Below are 17,776 nucleotides of genomic sequence, written 5' to 3'. Positions count from 1 at the left end.
TCCGGCTGGCGTTGGAAGTAGTTCCGGTGGCTTATCAGCGGAGCACGGAGCGCTCAGCGAGCCGGGATCTTCTGCCGCCGCCGCCGCCGCTGCCGCTGAGCTCAAACGCCAGCAGCGGGTCGCAGCGTTTCCGTCTGGAGCGTCGAATGACCACGAACAGCCCGGTCAGTTCAGTCTGACTCCGCCAGCCGGAGCGTCGAGCCCGCAAACCCGAGTGACAGCACAAAGATACCGCTGGAGCTTTTGTCTTCGGGAAGGAGGGAATTTTTCAAGTGCACAATCTGCGGCGTCTGGAATATGTAGGGGAAAAAAATAATAATCATAAGAGATCTAAGCCGGTTCAGTTTTATACCTCACGGTAAGTCGCCTGCGCAGGAATTGTTGGATGTTAGTCGTGAAAGCATGTAATTTGTAATGACATAGTGAAGCGGTAATGGTTTTACTTTTAAAGGCAGGCCGTGACAAGTTGACTGCCTGTGACAGTATGCATGCCTGCAGGTACTGGATGCGTTCATCGCTTGCTTTCTTTTTGTTGTTGTTGTTGATAAGTCCAACTTCTGCAAGTTGGAACAGAATCTCGCCTTCGTGACGTGAACTCAATGAGACCGTCGGAAGAGATGCTGTTAAAACAAAGTTGCAGCCGCTCAGATTTTCGCACAGATTTTCAAGCGGTGGCATGCGCTCGGGGAAGTGGGCATCCACAGCTGGAGAGAGACGTTCAAAGCGAGAGCAGAAAGTGAGGCGGCCTCAGAGGAGACACTCAGCGAAGCTGCACAGCGATGTGTCCCAAAGAATCAGCGAGGCAGCCCGGATCAGTCAGCCCAGATGCATGGGAGAGATGTAACTTTATTTTTTTAAGTCTGCATAATGGAAGAAAAAAAAAGGAGAAATAGTAAGGTCTCATGCAGATATGCAAATTAGTTTTAGGATCTTTCTAAATATTAACCCTAAATATTTAGATGCATCATGTCAAATTAGAAGCTTTCTGTGTTCAATAATATTAAGTCGGATTAGTGTCTGAAGACGCAAATGATCAGATTTTTTTGTAAGTTAAAATCAGTGTAAGTTTGGTATATTCATCAAAAGGATCTAGAACATCTGAGAGTAAAGCTTCATGAAATAGAAAACATATCAGGGGGTATTTTTTTAACAGCTTATGGCAGAAAGTAGTGCAGCAATCTAAGTGTTATTTCATTGTAACAACTGTAATTTAGATAATTTTGTAGAATAACAGCATGATGCATAATAGTATGACTTATAGAGCTACAAAGATAGAAACTTCTTTTCCCAAAATGAAACAATATTAAAATCAGAAAGTGCTATGAAGACTCAACATCTTTGAGTTCAGCTACTTTGTTGCATCTTTGCTACTTTTGTTGCTACTTTGCAACAAAGCAGCTGAAATCGTGTCAGCTGTTTGAGTGACTTGACTTTGTAAGTTTGCATTTTGAATGTGGGATGTAGATTTTTCAGTTAACTTTGTGTTGGCTTGCCAGGTTTGCTGTTTTGAGTTTAATACTGCAATGAAGGATATTGAAAAGTTTAAAGTCCAATTTGCATCATAGTTAGTTCAACTGAAAATGATCATGTTAAATAATATCACGTCAACATTTATTGTTAAAATATACTGAATCACATGCATTGGCCAGTGGGATGCTCACTGCATGAACCCTTCAGTAAAGATGTACAAGTGTCACTGCATTATAATATTTGGGAACATATCTAATGTCTAACATTAATTGCTTTTGTTTAAAGAGGAAAAAGGATATATCACTACTGTTATCAAAATAATCCAACATTAGTTTGAATTTTGAAATTTAGTTTTCAAGTGCCTGATGCTCAGAACTTTCTATTCTTTGTTTTGTTTTGCTTTGTATAATTTATCACAGGCATAGTTGATTCTAACTGGTTAATTAGTGGGGCTATCTGCTCAGGGAAAGCCTGCAGTCAACTTAATAGTCATTCTGCTTGTAGTTTTTTTTCCACTGCATTTAAAAAAATAGCAATAGTTTTATAAGAGTGAAAAGTGGGGGCTCCTTTAGTTTCCACACCATTATTGTTTGTCTTTAGAAATATTTCAAAACACTTCATGGAAGTAAAAGGGAACATGCTGTGCTCTTTTTTTTTTTTTTTTTTTTAACCAGCTGGCAAGCAGTGAGCAGCATTGGTCAGTGGGAGAGCTCCACTCGTCCCACTAAAAAGATGAGAATATGTATTTTCCTGGCATTTAGTGTCTTTTTATAGCGCAGTCAAGTAACTGTGTCATCTCCAAATGTAACTTAAAGGAAAATTTGACTTCATAATTTGACACCTTGAAATTGGCTTCTGTTTCTTTAAGGAGCACCTTAAAGATGGAACTCTGTCTTCATCACAGCAACATTCCTCCTTTACGCCGCCGTTGGAAATGTTGCACTGAGAGACACGGTAAACTCAACAGATGTGCAGTTCCAGCACGTGTTTGCTAATTCCTGCTGCTAGGCTGAAGGAGCTGAGTGGGCGAGGCATATGTAGGAGCTTCAAGGAGGAGCTTTGTGGAAATAGGTGGTGCTTTGTGAGAGTAAATGTTTGGGCATATATTTATATTCTCCCTTTAAAAAGACCTTGAACCACCATCAGAGTAGTTAAAATTTTTTGTGACGGTAGTACTTTCTAACACCCTGGTACACCTTGGTACCACTTAGCGGGTCATACCTGTTAAGTATCATAGAATGACATGATCTAGAGTTTAACATATGATAACCATAAATAGCTATAATAAGGCACAAAATGGGTAAAATAGAAAAATAGTTACAGTTATGTAAAAGAGATAATCTACAGCCCCATTTTTGGTGAACGTAGGTGAACAATACAAAATGAACTGTTGTTGCAGAGAAAAGTTCTGCAAACATTTAGTGTTATATTCACATACATTACAAAGACGGCAACACTTTTTCAGTTATGAGCCTATAACTCTGAAATGAAAAGGGCTGTAAGATATCACCACGTTTCTCCTTGCTGCTGTTCCGACAGCCAGTCAGTTACTGTCCAGCTCCCTAAAAATAAACAGACAGTATGAGATGTTACTGTGTGTTTGTGACAGTGTTTTTTTTTTGTTTTGTTTTGTTTTTTGCCTCTGATTTGGATGCATCTCTGATTCCTATCAAGATGAGAGCTGTCTGAACAGATTTCTCTCATCATTATTTGCTCGGAGATTTACTTGTGCTTGTAAATGCTGTTGATTGAGGGCAATTTGGCTTTTTAATTGCTGAACAGCTGCCACACTCACTGCTGATTGCCATTGTAGGCTCTTCTCAGTACATCACTCATAGACCTCCTAAATGCCTCATTAAAATGTTACGTGGAATCTCATGAAATGCAAGAAGGAACCGTTGCTGTGTGTGTGTGTTTTTTTATTTTTTAGTGATTTGTGTTTTTATCATCGGAAAGGTCATTGTAATTATTGTCAATGTTAGCAAACGCAATGGAGAAAGAAGTGACTCAAGTAATGACTTTCCGAAAGTTGAATGGTTATATTTGGGTAGTCTTAAGGATTGTAGCCTCATAGAAAAAGATTAACTTCATATATAGTAATAATTATAATTTTTTTATGAAGCTCTTGTGTCAGATTTTTCTTTCCCCCCCCCCCCTCCATTTTAATGATTTGTATTATTTTTGTGCAGCTTCACATTCAGTGTTTCTTTCTTTACACTGAAAATGAAAACATGGGGAATTTACGATATAATACAAAACCCACCTTACAATACTACATAGGAGTAAGGAATTTGCCATTATTCTTTTCTAGGCCTAGATAAATTCAGAGTATTAAAATCTTTTAAGTTTAATATTCCCCTTTCCCCAACATTTTATCTAGGAGGCAAAATTTCTAAAACATAGCGATCAGATCAAGCTTTTGCTGGTCAACAGTGATTGCTGGTCTTTGAGGTCTGACCATTGGGTTTAATTTTTTATTCTAATGCCTTTAACAAATAAAACATAAAAAATGCACGACAAGTTCTTTGTACTTGCAGCACATGGATTAGACAGACACAGTTTCTGTTTAATCCACAAAAAATGGAAGGAATTGCACATCTTTTCCTTTTTCATGCATCATAGCACATGTCTTTAATCTTTCTCTGAATTTTAAGCTGAAAAAGAATACAAAGTAGTACATGGAATTGATGCATGTGTGCAGGAAAGTAATTCAGACGATTCAAGATTTTGCTGGATATCCACAGATCAGAAAAACCAGTCTATTGGCTGACTGGTGCAAGTATGCTACAAATTTTGTGGTTTTTACATTAGTTGATATTTAAATGACACATTTTATCTTTAATTTGCTGTGTCACTTTTAAATTACTTACATTTACTTACTTACAAAGTTTTTAAGTAACATGTTCAATAATCAAATAAGGGCTATTTTCTGCTTTCTGGGTGTCAAAGAACCTTATATCAGTCAATATCAATAGAAATTGCTGAAACATACATATATATTTTTAAAAGGTGCACGAATGATTCATCCAGATATCGGATTTGGACAGTTTTGTTTTCTTTGTATCTGCTCTGTTTAATAATTGGTGGGTCAAATATTCAAATACTCAATTTACTCTGTTTATGCAAATTTAAAAATGGTCAGAAAAAGGCTTGGAACTTATAATATTAAGAGTCAATATGATGTAGGTCCTTATGTAGTGAAATAGCGTTTTACCATCCTGCCAGATCAGTATTCATTTGCATCCTCATTTTGTTTCATGACTCCAGTAACACACATCAATCTACTGCATTAACATTTCTCAAGTAAATATTTCCTTTAAATGTCTGGAATGGGATAAAAACCAGAGATACACATCTAGAAAGATTTTGGAAAAAAAAGAAAGTGCCTCGGAACCTTGACACCAAGCGAAGTTCCACAGTTCAGAATATATTCGTGATCAAGTTACAGACTCGTGTTTTTAATACATATTTACTCTTTTGAAATGCTCAAAAAATAAATTACACTTGAGAACATATAGAATTGAAACACAATCCTTGCACCCTGGTGGCTGCTTGCTGTTCACACCGAGTTTGTTTTATTGAAAAACTCAGCGTGAGCTGCATTAGCGTGTATCATTCAGAGCTTTCTCTTTTCTTGTTCTTCTTATTTAAAGCCCATAAGTAATCTCTGACATGCTGTGCAGAAAAAAAAAATCAGTACATTATAACCGCAGCAGTAACTTTTAGTTTTTTTAACTGATGCTATGATACGGTGAGTGTCTGTGATTTGCCTTGAAAGAAGCCGAGTCTCCAAATGAGGAACAACATGCTTTTAGCCAACACATACACCCACAATCTGTTGTTGACAAGAAGCTGTCTGGTCCTCATCATCCACAGCATCTCTAACCAAGGTTAACTGCCCTGCTTGAAAATAGTAGGGCTGCGGTTATTATACGAGGTGGAGATGAGGTGCAGTTTCAGCTGGAAGCCCCTCCAATCTGGCTCCAAATAGCACTTCACCACTGGTAATTAAGTCAACATTGTTTCAGGTATGTCAGTGAAGAGAAATGTAAAATAATGTCGAAACTTTGTGTCAGGGCATTTACTTGTATGTAATCAACATGCAGCATCTTGCAATAGCATTCAATGTCACATTTTGGCATATTAAAACCACAAAATCCAATTTATTTCAGTGTGATTTTACGTGATAGTAGAGCATGATAGTTATATTGGAGGAAATTGATTCAGGGTTTTTCTATTCAGCTAAATACAAATACATGCCACATTGCAAAATGTACAGATGATGCCAAACTGACTGGATGGGGAACGTTTGTGAGCATCGGTTTCCAAGTTTTTTCACAGATTCCCAGGTTTAAATTAATTGTTGTGTGTTTTGAGAGCTAGTCCTGGTAAACAGTGAACATCATTTGTTTCCCTGTGGTTAGCGCCGTGCGTCTTTCCATACAATCTCAGCAACTTTTGTTTTTCTGCTGAGGTGATGCATCCCTCCAGCATGATGCTGCCTCCTTCACCGTGAGGGTAGTGTTCACGCTGAGTCTTTTTGTGTTGGTCTACCGCATAAAATCTCAACCAGTTATATTACGTTTTGTGGTTCAAACATGACAAAATGTGGAAAAGTTTAAAAGGTATTAATACTTTAGCAAGGCATTAATTCCCCAACATAACAGACTCTTGTGTCACCAGGCTCTAAGCTGATGAATTTGACGACACATTAGAGCAGGCCTTCTCTCTTTTCAAGTACCTTTAAGTTCCCTGAGTGCTCCCAGTCACTGTGATTTTTGTCATGTCCCCAGGAAAGTACACATAATTTGAATTCTAATGCAGCAAATCCTTTTATCTTGTCAAAATCCTCTTTGATTCAGTTTGCGCAAACGTCACAGTGATTTCAAAAAGAAAGATGTGAGAGATAAGATGGGGGGGGGATGATCACCTTTAAAGGGCTGCTATTTGGATTGAACTCAGCCACTGCACTGCCAGCGACAAGAGCTTCCATTGTGAACTCGATGTCCCGCACAGGCAGAGCGCGTTGCACTCTTACTGCTTCATGTTTTAATGAGTAACAATTGTTGGCCAATTTGCATGTAAAACAATGCAATTACAAACAAGCATCAAAAAGCTGTAAAAACTTCTAAAAAATGTAAATTACTCTCTATTATTAAGCGCAACAAAACCCGAGCTATCCCTGCAAGCCTGGGCCTCGAGGTTTAGGATGCTGGCTTCCATTATTTATGCTATTCACAAGCCAAACTTTTTATTTTATTTTTTATTTTTTTGTAGGGTGGTACAGTTGGGTGCTTTAATCTATTTTTGCTGTAAATTAATGAATTTTTAAAGAGGACTAGTCCTCGCTGAATAGGGCTGGGATGTGGGAATGTAGCTTGAGTTGCGGTGGCGCTGTGCTACAGCCTCTTTTAGTGTGTGCAAAGCGCGAGTTCACAAACAGCATCCCATCTCTGTCTCTCTTGGGACCTTTCGCTGGGGGAGTTTGCTGAATGTTGCACTCTTATGTATTATTTATGACAAAATATGCCTTTTTAACTCCGCCGTTGTCAGAACCTCAAGTTCTGATAGCTTTTTTTTTTTTTTTTCCCATATTTTGGTTGCTGTAAGACTTGCGGGTCGCTAAGTCCTACCGCGGCGCATGTTTTTTCAGGTGTTGCGTTCTGTGTGGGCTTAGCGGGTAAATATTTCATTCTAGGGCTGGTGAGAGTCAGTTACTGATTGAATTCCTTAGATGCCAAATTTTTTAGCCTCATCTCAATAGGATTTTCCGTTACATCTGAAAGAACCGCAACATCGAATGAAGATGTTGATGGATGAACTCGGTTGACATCAGCCAGCTAATGAAAGTTTTCCATCACCAATGAAATATGAGTCTTAGTATTAATCATCTTTTCATTCCCTTTCAGAGGCGGGTTAGCCTGACCAGTCTGTTGAAGGCTGCTGACTTTGAAGTAGTGCCTTCCATTGATGCCTCTCCAGGTTTCACTTATCAAATGATAATTGCTTAACCTAGCTTCGTTTAGTGGCACGCGAACAGCCACGCTGGGGGCAGCTGATTTGCCTTGATATCTCATAAATGAACCTTTTCAGGGTTATGTTTTGCCAAGGCAGAAAGTAATTAAGACGTTCAATGTGGCTTTTTGGACCTTTTCCTCTCTCTTTTGAATGGCCCACACTTCTAGACATGTCAGCGCTCAAAATGCCTGCAGAGTTTCTTTGACACATTAGCCCTGCTCTTGCCAAAAAAGAAGTCCTTTCCAGAAACCCCCTTTGCTCCGCGCGCTCCGGGTGGGTATTTTGTCATTTCTTCATTTTCCACTGAAAATATTTTGATGCCTCTTTCCTTTGGCTCCCCATCCCTCACCGCCACCCTCCCCTTTCTCACCCATCCCCCGTCACTCCATTGAAAGTTCGCTATTAAAATGCAGAACTGTAAAGCCCCCTCTCTCAGTCTAAAAGCCTGCAAGCAGCGGGAGACTGTTGGCTGTTAGTGATGCATACAGCTGAGTGAGTGCATAACAGCTACAAAATCTAATGGGTGAATACATTCAATCACACACACACACTCATCCTCAGCTCTTTTAAAGGGACAGTCATCAAAGCGCTATCCACAGCACACAGAGTGGTATATTATAACATTATTTTCAGAGAAGAGGAAAGAACGATTTTTTTTTCTTTTAAATGCCTATATCCTCTTTTTTAAGACATAACACGTGTAATTTCTTCTATGAACTCTATTAAGTCAAGCTGGAAAAGTTTACTTCTTGTGTTCCTTTTAATTTAGTTGATCATAACCCTCGGAAATGATCATCTTTTTCCATGATCTTAACCTCTACTTATTCATATTTCTGTTGAACTAATAAAACTATTTACTCTGCTCATTTAAATGCGTCAGTATAATTGCTACCAAGGCATCCTCCACTCAATATTTCTATGCCTTACCCAGATAAATATGTATGACTTACATTTTCGGGTAGGGGTTTTCTAAAAGGTGAGGCTACAATTAAATCAAGGAGGTTTTTTAGCTAATATATACTGCAGTTGATTTCTTGCATTATGCATTTGATTGCTGTTCTTTATTAAAAGTGCAGTTTTTTAGATAAGAAATACCAAATTTGTGTCATGCATTCGAGCCAGAACTATGTAAAACTACCTTTTGCTGCAATTACAGTCTACTGTCAAAGTCTTTTCAAGTATATCACTACTAGCTTTGTACATCTAGAGGTGAAAATCTTTGCCCCTTCCTGTTTGCAAAATTAGCTGAAGCTCAGTCACTTTGGATAGAGAAGATCTGCGAACAGCATCTTTCACTTTTTACCACAGATTCTCAGCTTGATGTAATCGACCAGGCATTTCTAAAATTTAGCCGAGGCCTGGGCTTAAACTTGTGCTTCTCAAGATGACGATAACATGAAATTACAATGTCATTGTCGAATTGTATGTTGATGATATCAGTTACAATTCACTCGCACTTTCCTCACTTTTCTTTTTCTATGACTCCGGCATGAACTGTGGCGCGAGCATCTTGGCCACTAAGATTTGTGTCAGGTGTGGGCGTGAAAGGCAGTGAAAGTGAAAGGTTTATTGCATTGCTCCTGAAATGTCACAGCCTACTAAATATTGCATCCAAGAAGTTTATGTACTTGCAGTATTACATATATTGAAATTGCAGTTCAAATTGTGATTTGATGAATTGTGCAGCTCTAAGCTAAACCATTGGTTGTAAGTTTGTGGTTGTTGAAAGGTAACACTGTGGTCCAACTTTTTATTTTTTGCTGTCTCTTAACAGGTTTTCTTCCAGGAGTATGCTATATTTAGCTCCATCCATCTTCACTTCAACTCCAAACAGTTTCCTTGTTCTTTGCTGTAGAAAAGCGTTTTAACAGCTGCCACAGCTGCATTTAACTGTGATTTGTTCCTGGTGCATTGTTACCTAACACACAGACGGTTTTACATGCGGACTGAAAACTAAACATGACTTCTTTAATCTTTCTTTCTTATTTGCTGGTAAAGAACACGTTTGTGGAAAGGATAGCTAATCCTTGTGCTGTCAACCAGTTCTTTCCTCTGAACTTTCTGCAGCTCCTCCAGGGAAACCAAGGGCCTTTTGGCTGCTTTACGGTCTTGCCAAGCCTCTCAGTTTAGATGGATGACCAAGTCATAGCAGATTTACAAATGAGACATACCCTTTTTATTGTTCTTATGATAGATTGAGGTCAGAATATTGTTTTATTACGCTACGCTGCTTCTCTACAAACTTATTCCTGACCTGTCTGGAATGTTCTCTACTGTTTGTTCACTAACACTCTCCAGGCCTTCACTGAACAACTTTGTTTAAACAGAGATTAAATTACAGTCAGATGAAGTCAATTTATTAGTTTTTCGCCTTGGATTTTATTTAGGGGTATCAGAATTAAGAGCACTGAAAACAAACACGTTACACTCTACAGACTTTTATTTGTAAATGTGCTGCTTTGTGTTATTCTATCGCATATAATCTCAAGGTACATTCAAGTCTTTGGTTGTGTGGAAACTTAAAGGGTATTCTAACTTATGCACTAATGAACAGCTGCAAGCGCTGTTTCGCTTGCTAACACCTTGTGAAGTCTTTGTGGTTTCTTAGTGCTCATGTGGATTTTTTTCAAGTACTCCACCTTCCTTCCTCAATTCCAGTGGTGAATGTGAGGCTATTTGTTGGTTCTAGATTTTCATCAGCTGTGAGGATTGGGCAAGTGAAAAAAGTAACTGTGGATAGACGGGTTTTCAGACAGCTTCTATGGATATATTGACTTTATTTAGTTAGATATCAATTGATTCTATCAACAAAACCTGTGAAGAAAATCTTCAAGATTTTTTTTTTCCTATTATCACTTTAAAATTGTATGCTGGCCTTAATAAAGCCAATTCCCTGACATTCACATAAATAAGAAACAAAAGAAAGTTCTCCCTACTGGGAGCCAGAGGTTACAAACCAAGAATTTCTCCTGAAAATCAGCTTCAGTGGTTAAATGAGTCAAGCGGAGGAATTGAGACAATTTGACTCGGACGAAAACAAAAGCAATGAAAAAGCTAGTTTACTTTCTTAGGATAGGTTTTAATGTGATGTGTGAGCAATACCCTAAGTTGTCAACTGCAGCACACATTTCATGAGTCATTTGTCAAAACTAAATACAGTTGCTGCAGCACTTTGACATGTCTTCTCTGCAGTGATCATGTTCCTGTAGAACCATGCCGATTCACAACCCAACCGATATCAGACATAGAAGGTATTGCATTGAGGTTAGTTTAGTCACCGTGGGACCAGTTGTCAGAGTCGACAAAGTAATTGGTTGTGTCTACCCACCCAGCAGGGTCCCTGTACCCATAAGCAAAGTCATATCCCCTTTTCCTTCACTGGTCTATGCTATTACTCATCATCTCAACACCTCAACAGGCTAACGGTGTGAAGCATCACAATGTGCGACCGTGTCGGCATCCCACGCTCCGCAACTTCTCAACAACAGCAGCAGCGGCAGCACAGCAGGTCGGGGCTTGTGGCAGGCTGATTTGCAGTTCGAGCCTCCTCGTAATGAGAGGAAAATAAGCACTTGTTGTACCGTGTCTTGTGTGTCACCACCCAAATCCCACCTACCCACCGACATTAGATCCTTAGGAAAAAAAGAAAGGAAGGCACACTAATTAAGATGGCTTCTTGGGATTTGGAAAAAAATGTTTGGATATACTTCTTGCATACTGGAGAGGCCTGAAGGAGAAGAGTCCTTATTGAGTTTTTCTTGGTTCCTTTTTCAGTTTAGTCCCTCTGCCTGACTTGTTTAGTGTTATGATTTCTGCAGCTACACATGTTTTTTTTTCCTTCATGTAATTAAAGCAAGATACTTTTCAGATGCTGGGCATTTCCCCTCTTCTTCTTCATGTTGGTATATTAGGGCTCTCCATAGGGAAAGGTGGAAAGAAACCAAAGTGTTTTATCTTTGTTGTCAGGCTTTTTGAAGCTCTCACACCTTTATCATTTACTGCATGAATAGAGGATGCGTGGGCCATTGGGCTCTTTGTTGTTGAAGGACACATGAAGGTTAGTGCATAGGATTGGGATGAAAGTTTAGATGTTTTTTTCATTTCATTATTTTGTGATTTAGATGTTAATTTCATGCCAAGACTGTTAACTCTTTACTGGCCTTAAATTATGATATTTTCTTTTGTTTGTCAACTCACTTAATGCACGCTGTTAAAATGAACTGTTGAGGTTGAAGCAATAAATTTAGCTTAACAGTGGTTAGCTTGGGTAGATTTTAATTTTAATTTCCAAATACAAATTTGTGAAATTTGTTACATTGCTAATAGGACTGTTTTAGTTGGATGAAGTTATTTTTGAAAACAAACTAGGGTTTAATTAAATTGTAACTGTTCTGTGTTATACTACCTTCAACTTTAGACATAATGCTCAATAGTTACACATTTGTATTTCATTAATCAATCTGAAGTACAAAACATGTGCACAATCAACAGGTCAGACATCTATTTAATGACATGCACGATGTGTAAACAGAATCCATGTTGCCGACTTAGTCACTTTATTGCTACATGTAGCGAGATAAATATACTGAGTGTTTTTAAGAGACACCATAGTGATTCTTAAAAACAACTTTCAACAAATCTTGCTAATTTTTGGGTGTTTCTAGAACTACTTTGAGACTCCAAAATGAAAAAAAAAAGAAATTTTATTCTTCTTCTAAACCGGCAGTGGATGTTTTCTTCACCGACGGGCCTGAAGTGAATGAATTTCACATGCAATACAGATTTTTATGTGATCTCTTATTGTTAGTGTTTTTATACGTTGGAACACGAACAAAAGTTAGAAATATTGTGGTCAAAACTTTTTATGTTTTACTGTGACTAACTGAACAATTAAGACAAAAATACAAGCCAGAAAAAAATGACTAAACAATGAGATAAAACAAATCATATAAAGTAAAATATGAACACAAGTCTGTTCTAAGCCCCTGTAAAGCTCAGGGTTGGCGTTGTGACATCACAGAAAACAAGATGCAACAGAAGAAAGTTCACTTGTTTGTGCAAACACATACTTAGAGTACTTTTTACTAGGTCTTTTTGTATATCCTATTTCAATATTCCTTTCTCGCGCAGCAGTAATTGCAGTTCAATGCACTAAGCCAATTATCCAATTAGGTAATTACATTATTTAGTGACTTCCAGCAACTTTTAAGGCAGCCAATAGTTATTTTACTTTGAGAGTTGGCAATTATGGTGATATCCTGTCACTTAACAAGCATCTTCAATGTTACTTTCATAAAATCGAATAGCTTGTCTTTCAGAAAGACAAGCTATTTTTCAACATAATGGCGTAGCTTCCTTTATCCCTCTCATATAGTATTGCTCTCTCTCAGAACTACTTTGAAAATCTTCCTTTCTTAATTGCTAACCCTCATTAGCATGTTTTGGTGCTCAGATTTATGTCCTCCTGCACAAATATGTTCTTCTGTCTGAAGCCTGCACTTCATCGTTTTCTCTGCTTGCAGGTTTCCTTTGCTCTCTCTAGAAGCAAAGTGGAAATTCTTCCTGGTAACAGTTACACTCAAAGAGCGAGGGTTTGATTATTATTATTATTTTTTAACATCACTGTCTTCCTTTCGGTGTGCCGGTAGCGCTCGTAAGAGTTCACTCCAGAGGTATCTCTGAGGAGAGAGAGCAGAGCTGAAAGTACAGGTTTTTCCCTGAGAGTTTCAGCGAGTGGAGCAGAACTTGAACAGGAGCAGAGGATGTCTGTACAAGAAGCATATCTGTAAGCAAGAGTTACTTTTTTTTTGAGTGAAAGAAGGCTTTGAGGGTAAGGACATTATAATATGTAAGAAAATAAACCTTGTTCTTGCATATAAATTCTACACTTTTAGATTTTTAAAAGAAAAATGATCCCCTATTATTGTGGCAAAACTTGATACAAAATTTCTGCTCAGATACATTTTCCCAACAACAGGACTCTTGACAATTCTTATTTCCTACCAAACTTGCCGTATTTGTTAATATTAAAACATTTCAAAATGTAGTTTTGATGTTCTCTGCTGGCCATAATAAATGATGTAAGAAATGGCTGAATCAGCTAAAACCTACAGTTAAAATCTAATCAAGAAATTTAGGTGGGATTTGTTACCAAAAGCCTGTGCAAAAGTTGTTTCATGTTCCATTATTGAACATGAAACAACTTGTTTCATTTACAAATTTGTACGTTTAAAAATTAATGTGTTCGACTTAATTCAACGGGAATTACCAAACATGCTGTGAAATTATTTTCCATTGTTACCAATCAAAGGGGTTTATATTAGTTAAATCATTTTCTCTGCAGACTATCTGGGCATTTTCAGTCCAACCAAGGTAAACTACAGTACAAAACAATCACACATGGACAATATTATTTTCTTTCTTTAGCTCTGACTCACGGCAAAATTCTTTGCAAAACCCTTAATAAGGGTTGTTGCTAAGATTGACCCAGGAAATATTTTGGGGGTGAGTGTTCTGCTTAAGGCTACAGTAATAAGAGGCCGAGGGTGATTTAGCATATGTTTGTATTGCTTGCATCTCTCTGACAGGGATCTGAGCGACTGAGCGGGACAGAGAGGTGGGCACGGACTTGTTGGGAGAGAGAGGCACGTCAAGCAAGAAAATGAAAACGTGTATGTGTGTGAGCGAGAGAGTCAGAGAGAGAGAGAGGGAGATGTGTGTTGGTGGGTGAGACACAGGAAAGGGGACGAGCCTTTCAGCTCCTCCGGAGGGTTGGAATTCCTCCTGAGCTGCCCCCCGCTCCGCCATCCCCCCTTGGCAGACACTTGTGAAAACAATTCCCCAGCTTTTAGTCACTGTGCAGATCCAATTGCTGTTTCCACCTTGGATGGAATGGACTTTAAACCAATCCAGGCAGACACAACATAGAGGGGAAGAGAGAGAGAGGAGGTTTTAATCAGGTTGGACAGATGCCGAGGCCAATTGAACGGTTGTGCGATATTAATATCTTATGAGGGCCGTCTGGCAGTGCAAGCTCACCGTCTTGTGTGGTTTTGTGTTTGTACATTGCAGCCGCAGCAGCATCAGCCGCCGTCACGGTCGCCAGATGAAGATTTTGTGAACATGCACAAAGGGAGGACTTTACCTTTAACAGCGCTGACTTCCCCAGATGCTTTGGCCAAAAGAAAGATGGAAGGAAATGGGAAGAGTAAGACACGTATCTCATTCCAAGCCCCCAAACTACTGTCCTACTTAATGTATAATTAATGGAAACAATATGATAAACAGTTTTTAATATCTCTCTCTCACATATTTATGTGTGGTGCTAAAGGCAAAGTGATGAAAGTGCCAAAATATTGTGTTTTCTGTTATACAAAGCTAGACTGAATGTGGAAAATAATGTACAAGTTGACATCCATGTGTCTCTGCCAAGTCTGCTTTCTGCTCCAGCTAAGGAAGATGAATAGGCATAGTAAATAAACCTCCTGCTCTTCCCTAGGCTTGAGCCAAGACTGCAGCACGGAACCCATTCAGTGAGCCAGCAGAAGATCCCTCCGTACGCCACGTCGCTGAAGCCCCTCTCCTTCGTTTTTTTTGACCCTCCGGAGCATCGAGCGCCATGACCTCTGAGCTGGAGAGCAGCCTCACCTCCATGGACTGGCTTCCTCAGCTCGGCATGAGGGCAGCCATCCAGAAGGCAGACATGGGACACCACCACAGTCACCTTGGGCATCACCACCATCACCACCACCACATGCACCATCACGGGCACGGCCTGGGGAAGAAGATTGTGCATCTGGATCCTGGTACCACACTGGACCAAGAGGAAGCGGCACAGCACAGAGACGGCAAACCCCCCTACAGCTACGCCAGCCTCATCACCTTCGCCATCAATGGCTCTCCTCGGAAACGGATGACGCTCAGTGAGATCTACCAGTGGATCTGCGACAATTTTCCTTACTACAGAGAGGCGGGTAGCGGCTGGAAGGTAAGAGAGGATAAAGACAGACAACTCCACATTTAGAGTTTTTTTTTTTGTTTGAGTATAAGATACTAATATAGCAACCATAACACCGATCACAACTCCTATGAAGGCAATCATCTGAGTCATCTGAATATTGCTGAGTGGTACTTTTCAGGATGTGCTGAACTTTGAATTATAGTTTTGCTTCACAATATTGTTTATGAAAGTTTGCAATGCCCTGCTGATGTCGTGTAGCTCTGAGTTTTCTAATATCTGTGTAGGTTATGCTGCAATGAGTTTTGAGCTGTTTGGGCTTCCCTCACCTTCTCTCTCTCTCTTTCTCTCTCTCTCTCTCTCTCTGTCTCTTTTCAGTGTTTTTGAAAAAAGTAAGAGTCTCTATAGTGTGTGGCATTCCAGTCTAAAACTCTTATACCAGCAGGGGGCACTAATGTCAATATTGCCCCATTGAAAAGCAGTTGTCCTTCTCACTTGCAGCACTACTGAAAATATTAAAGTACTGAGCATGGCTAAAGTAGTACTCAGCTTAAGTTCTACCAAAAGAGTTGTACTTGTTCTCTTTGGCATTGTTTACCTTTTCCATCTTAAAAAAAACAAAAAAAAGAAAACAATATAAGACTACATTCTTGGGATTCTTAGTGAAAGTGTTGGTAAGCATGTTTTTAAAGTTGGCCAGTACGTTCTCGTTTTCAACAATCTCATGATATCCAGTTCAGATGTAGGGAAACCAGGTTTTAAAGAATCTTTAATTTGAAGATTATATGTAACTATTGTTTCTTCTTTCTCTGGTTTTCTCACATTTGGTTCTGCCCATTCTGTACGTTTTTTTTACACTTCCAATGATACCTTTAAAATGTGGTTGTGCAGTGTATTTGGTGTATTATTCTATGACTGATTGTTCCTAAAGTTTCAGGCTGGACAGATGTATTTTTGTTTTCTTCTTCACACTTTTGGTGATGGTGTAATCTCGAGCCAACCTAACTAAATATTGCTTTGATCTTGGCATCCACTGTCTTTTGTAAACTATGGCCGTTTCACGTTTCTCTCAAATGTTGATGTCTTATATACCATAAATTTGAAATATAGTATGAGTGGAATTATTTTAATTCCACTTCAACATTTTCCGTTTTTTATTTGCTAACATTTAAGCATGTCTGACTCAACAAGAGGAATTAATATTGGCTACCGATTGCATCATATCCTATGAAACTCATACTGATGGTGCTCGGAGTGCCATGCACCGACTGATCCCGTTGTTGCCTTAAACAGCACAGAAACCTTTTAGTGAAGTGAGAATGATTGACAGGTGCATTTTGTCTCATTCAGGGGACATTATTAAGTCCTTATGCAAATGTGGCAATGCAAATCCTGGCTAATACGAGCAGAAAGGTGCCGCTGTTATTGGAGACAAATGAATAGATCCCTGTGGTTGTGTCTTGGGGATTCTGTGGCTTATTAGTGAAGAAGGGGATGGATATAGTCCTTCCACTGATGCACTGAAAAGGCTGTCTGCAAACTATGAACCAATTCATCTCTCTGAGAGTGGGAACGTTTTTCCTCTTCTCTCATTATTTCTCTTCCCTTTCACTTTCCATCTTCATCTCCTGAGCACTCGCACTCCACCAAACCACCTCCCCGTCTCCTCTCTCAGCCCTCCCCGTCAGTCACTCCTCTCGTCTCTCCTCTTTTGCTTTCACAAACTCGTGTTTGTTCCCTGTCTGTAATCTTGAACGCACCGTTCCCTGAACATAGACGCATGCCAGAAACGGAGACAAAAAGGTTATGATCCAAGCCTGGGCTTTTGCTGGCAGAGTTCCTTCACCTGCACATAGATTCAATCAATTAGTTTTTCTTTTTGTCTCCAGAGAGGTGATAAAGGTTACCAAGACAATTTTTGGCTTTTTGTTACTGCTGCTCATGAATGCATTCTGCTGTTGGTTGTACTGGAGCGCCAGGATATTATTGTACCCCATAATTACACCATGATATGCATTGATTGTGTATGTGTGTGACTGAATCCTGTTAAGATCATTAACACACTGCACTGGTGGCACTGAGATATTCTTCTTGGTCTGGCATTGCAGAGCTATGCCACTTTTTAATAAGGCAGGTACAATGCCTACAATCTATTGAATAAATCTGAACGGCAGCAGGGCAAACATTGTGACTTTCTTTTTTTTTTTTTTTAATACCAAGATGGGTTCTAATAAATAATTAAAATGTTTGGCATTCATCTGTAAAAAGCAAATCTTTGGCTCGTCCTTAAACTTCTCTTTTAGAAACTTCCAGTGCCTTAAATATTTGTAA

The 17,776-nt window shown here is 39.1% G+C and overlaps 1 protein-coding gene across 1 annotated transcript in view; it reads left to right on the top strand.

The window, feature by feature from the left end:
• Positions 1 to 84: 84 nt before the first annotated feature.
• Positions 85 to 17,776, top strand: part of LOC129372507 (forkhead box protein J3-like) — an 81,014-nt gene continuing 63,322 nt past the window's right edge. Inside the window, exons 1-3 of the mRNA XM_055049879.1 lie at positions 85 to 358; positions 14,560 to 14,695; positions 14,987 to 15,475. Coding sequence (XP_054905854.1) covers positions 15,107 to 15,475 — 369 coding nt within the window. The 5' untranslated portion in view covers positions 85 to 358; positions 14,560 to 14,695; positions 14,987 to 15,106. The remainder of the gene's footprint in view (positions 359 to 14,559; positions 14,696 to 14,986; positions 15,476 to 17,776) is intronic.

This window comes from Poeciliopsis prolifica, unplaced genomic scaffold (assembly GCF_027474105.1).
Source record: "Poeciliopsis prolifica strain line A6 unplaced genomic scaffold, Auburn_PproV2 SCAFFOLD029, whole genome shotgun sequence".
Classification (NCBI taxonomy): Eukaryota; Metazoa; Chordata; class Actinopteri; order Cyprinodontiformes; family Poeciliidae; genus Poeciliopsis; species Poeciliopsis prolifica.
This window is presented reverse-complemented; position numbering and strand designations above follow the sequence as displayed.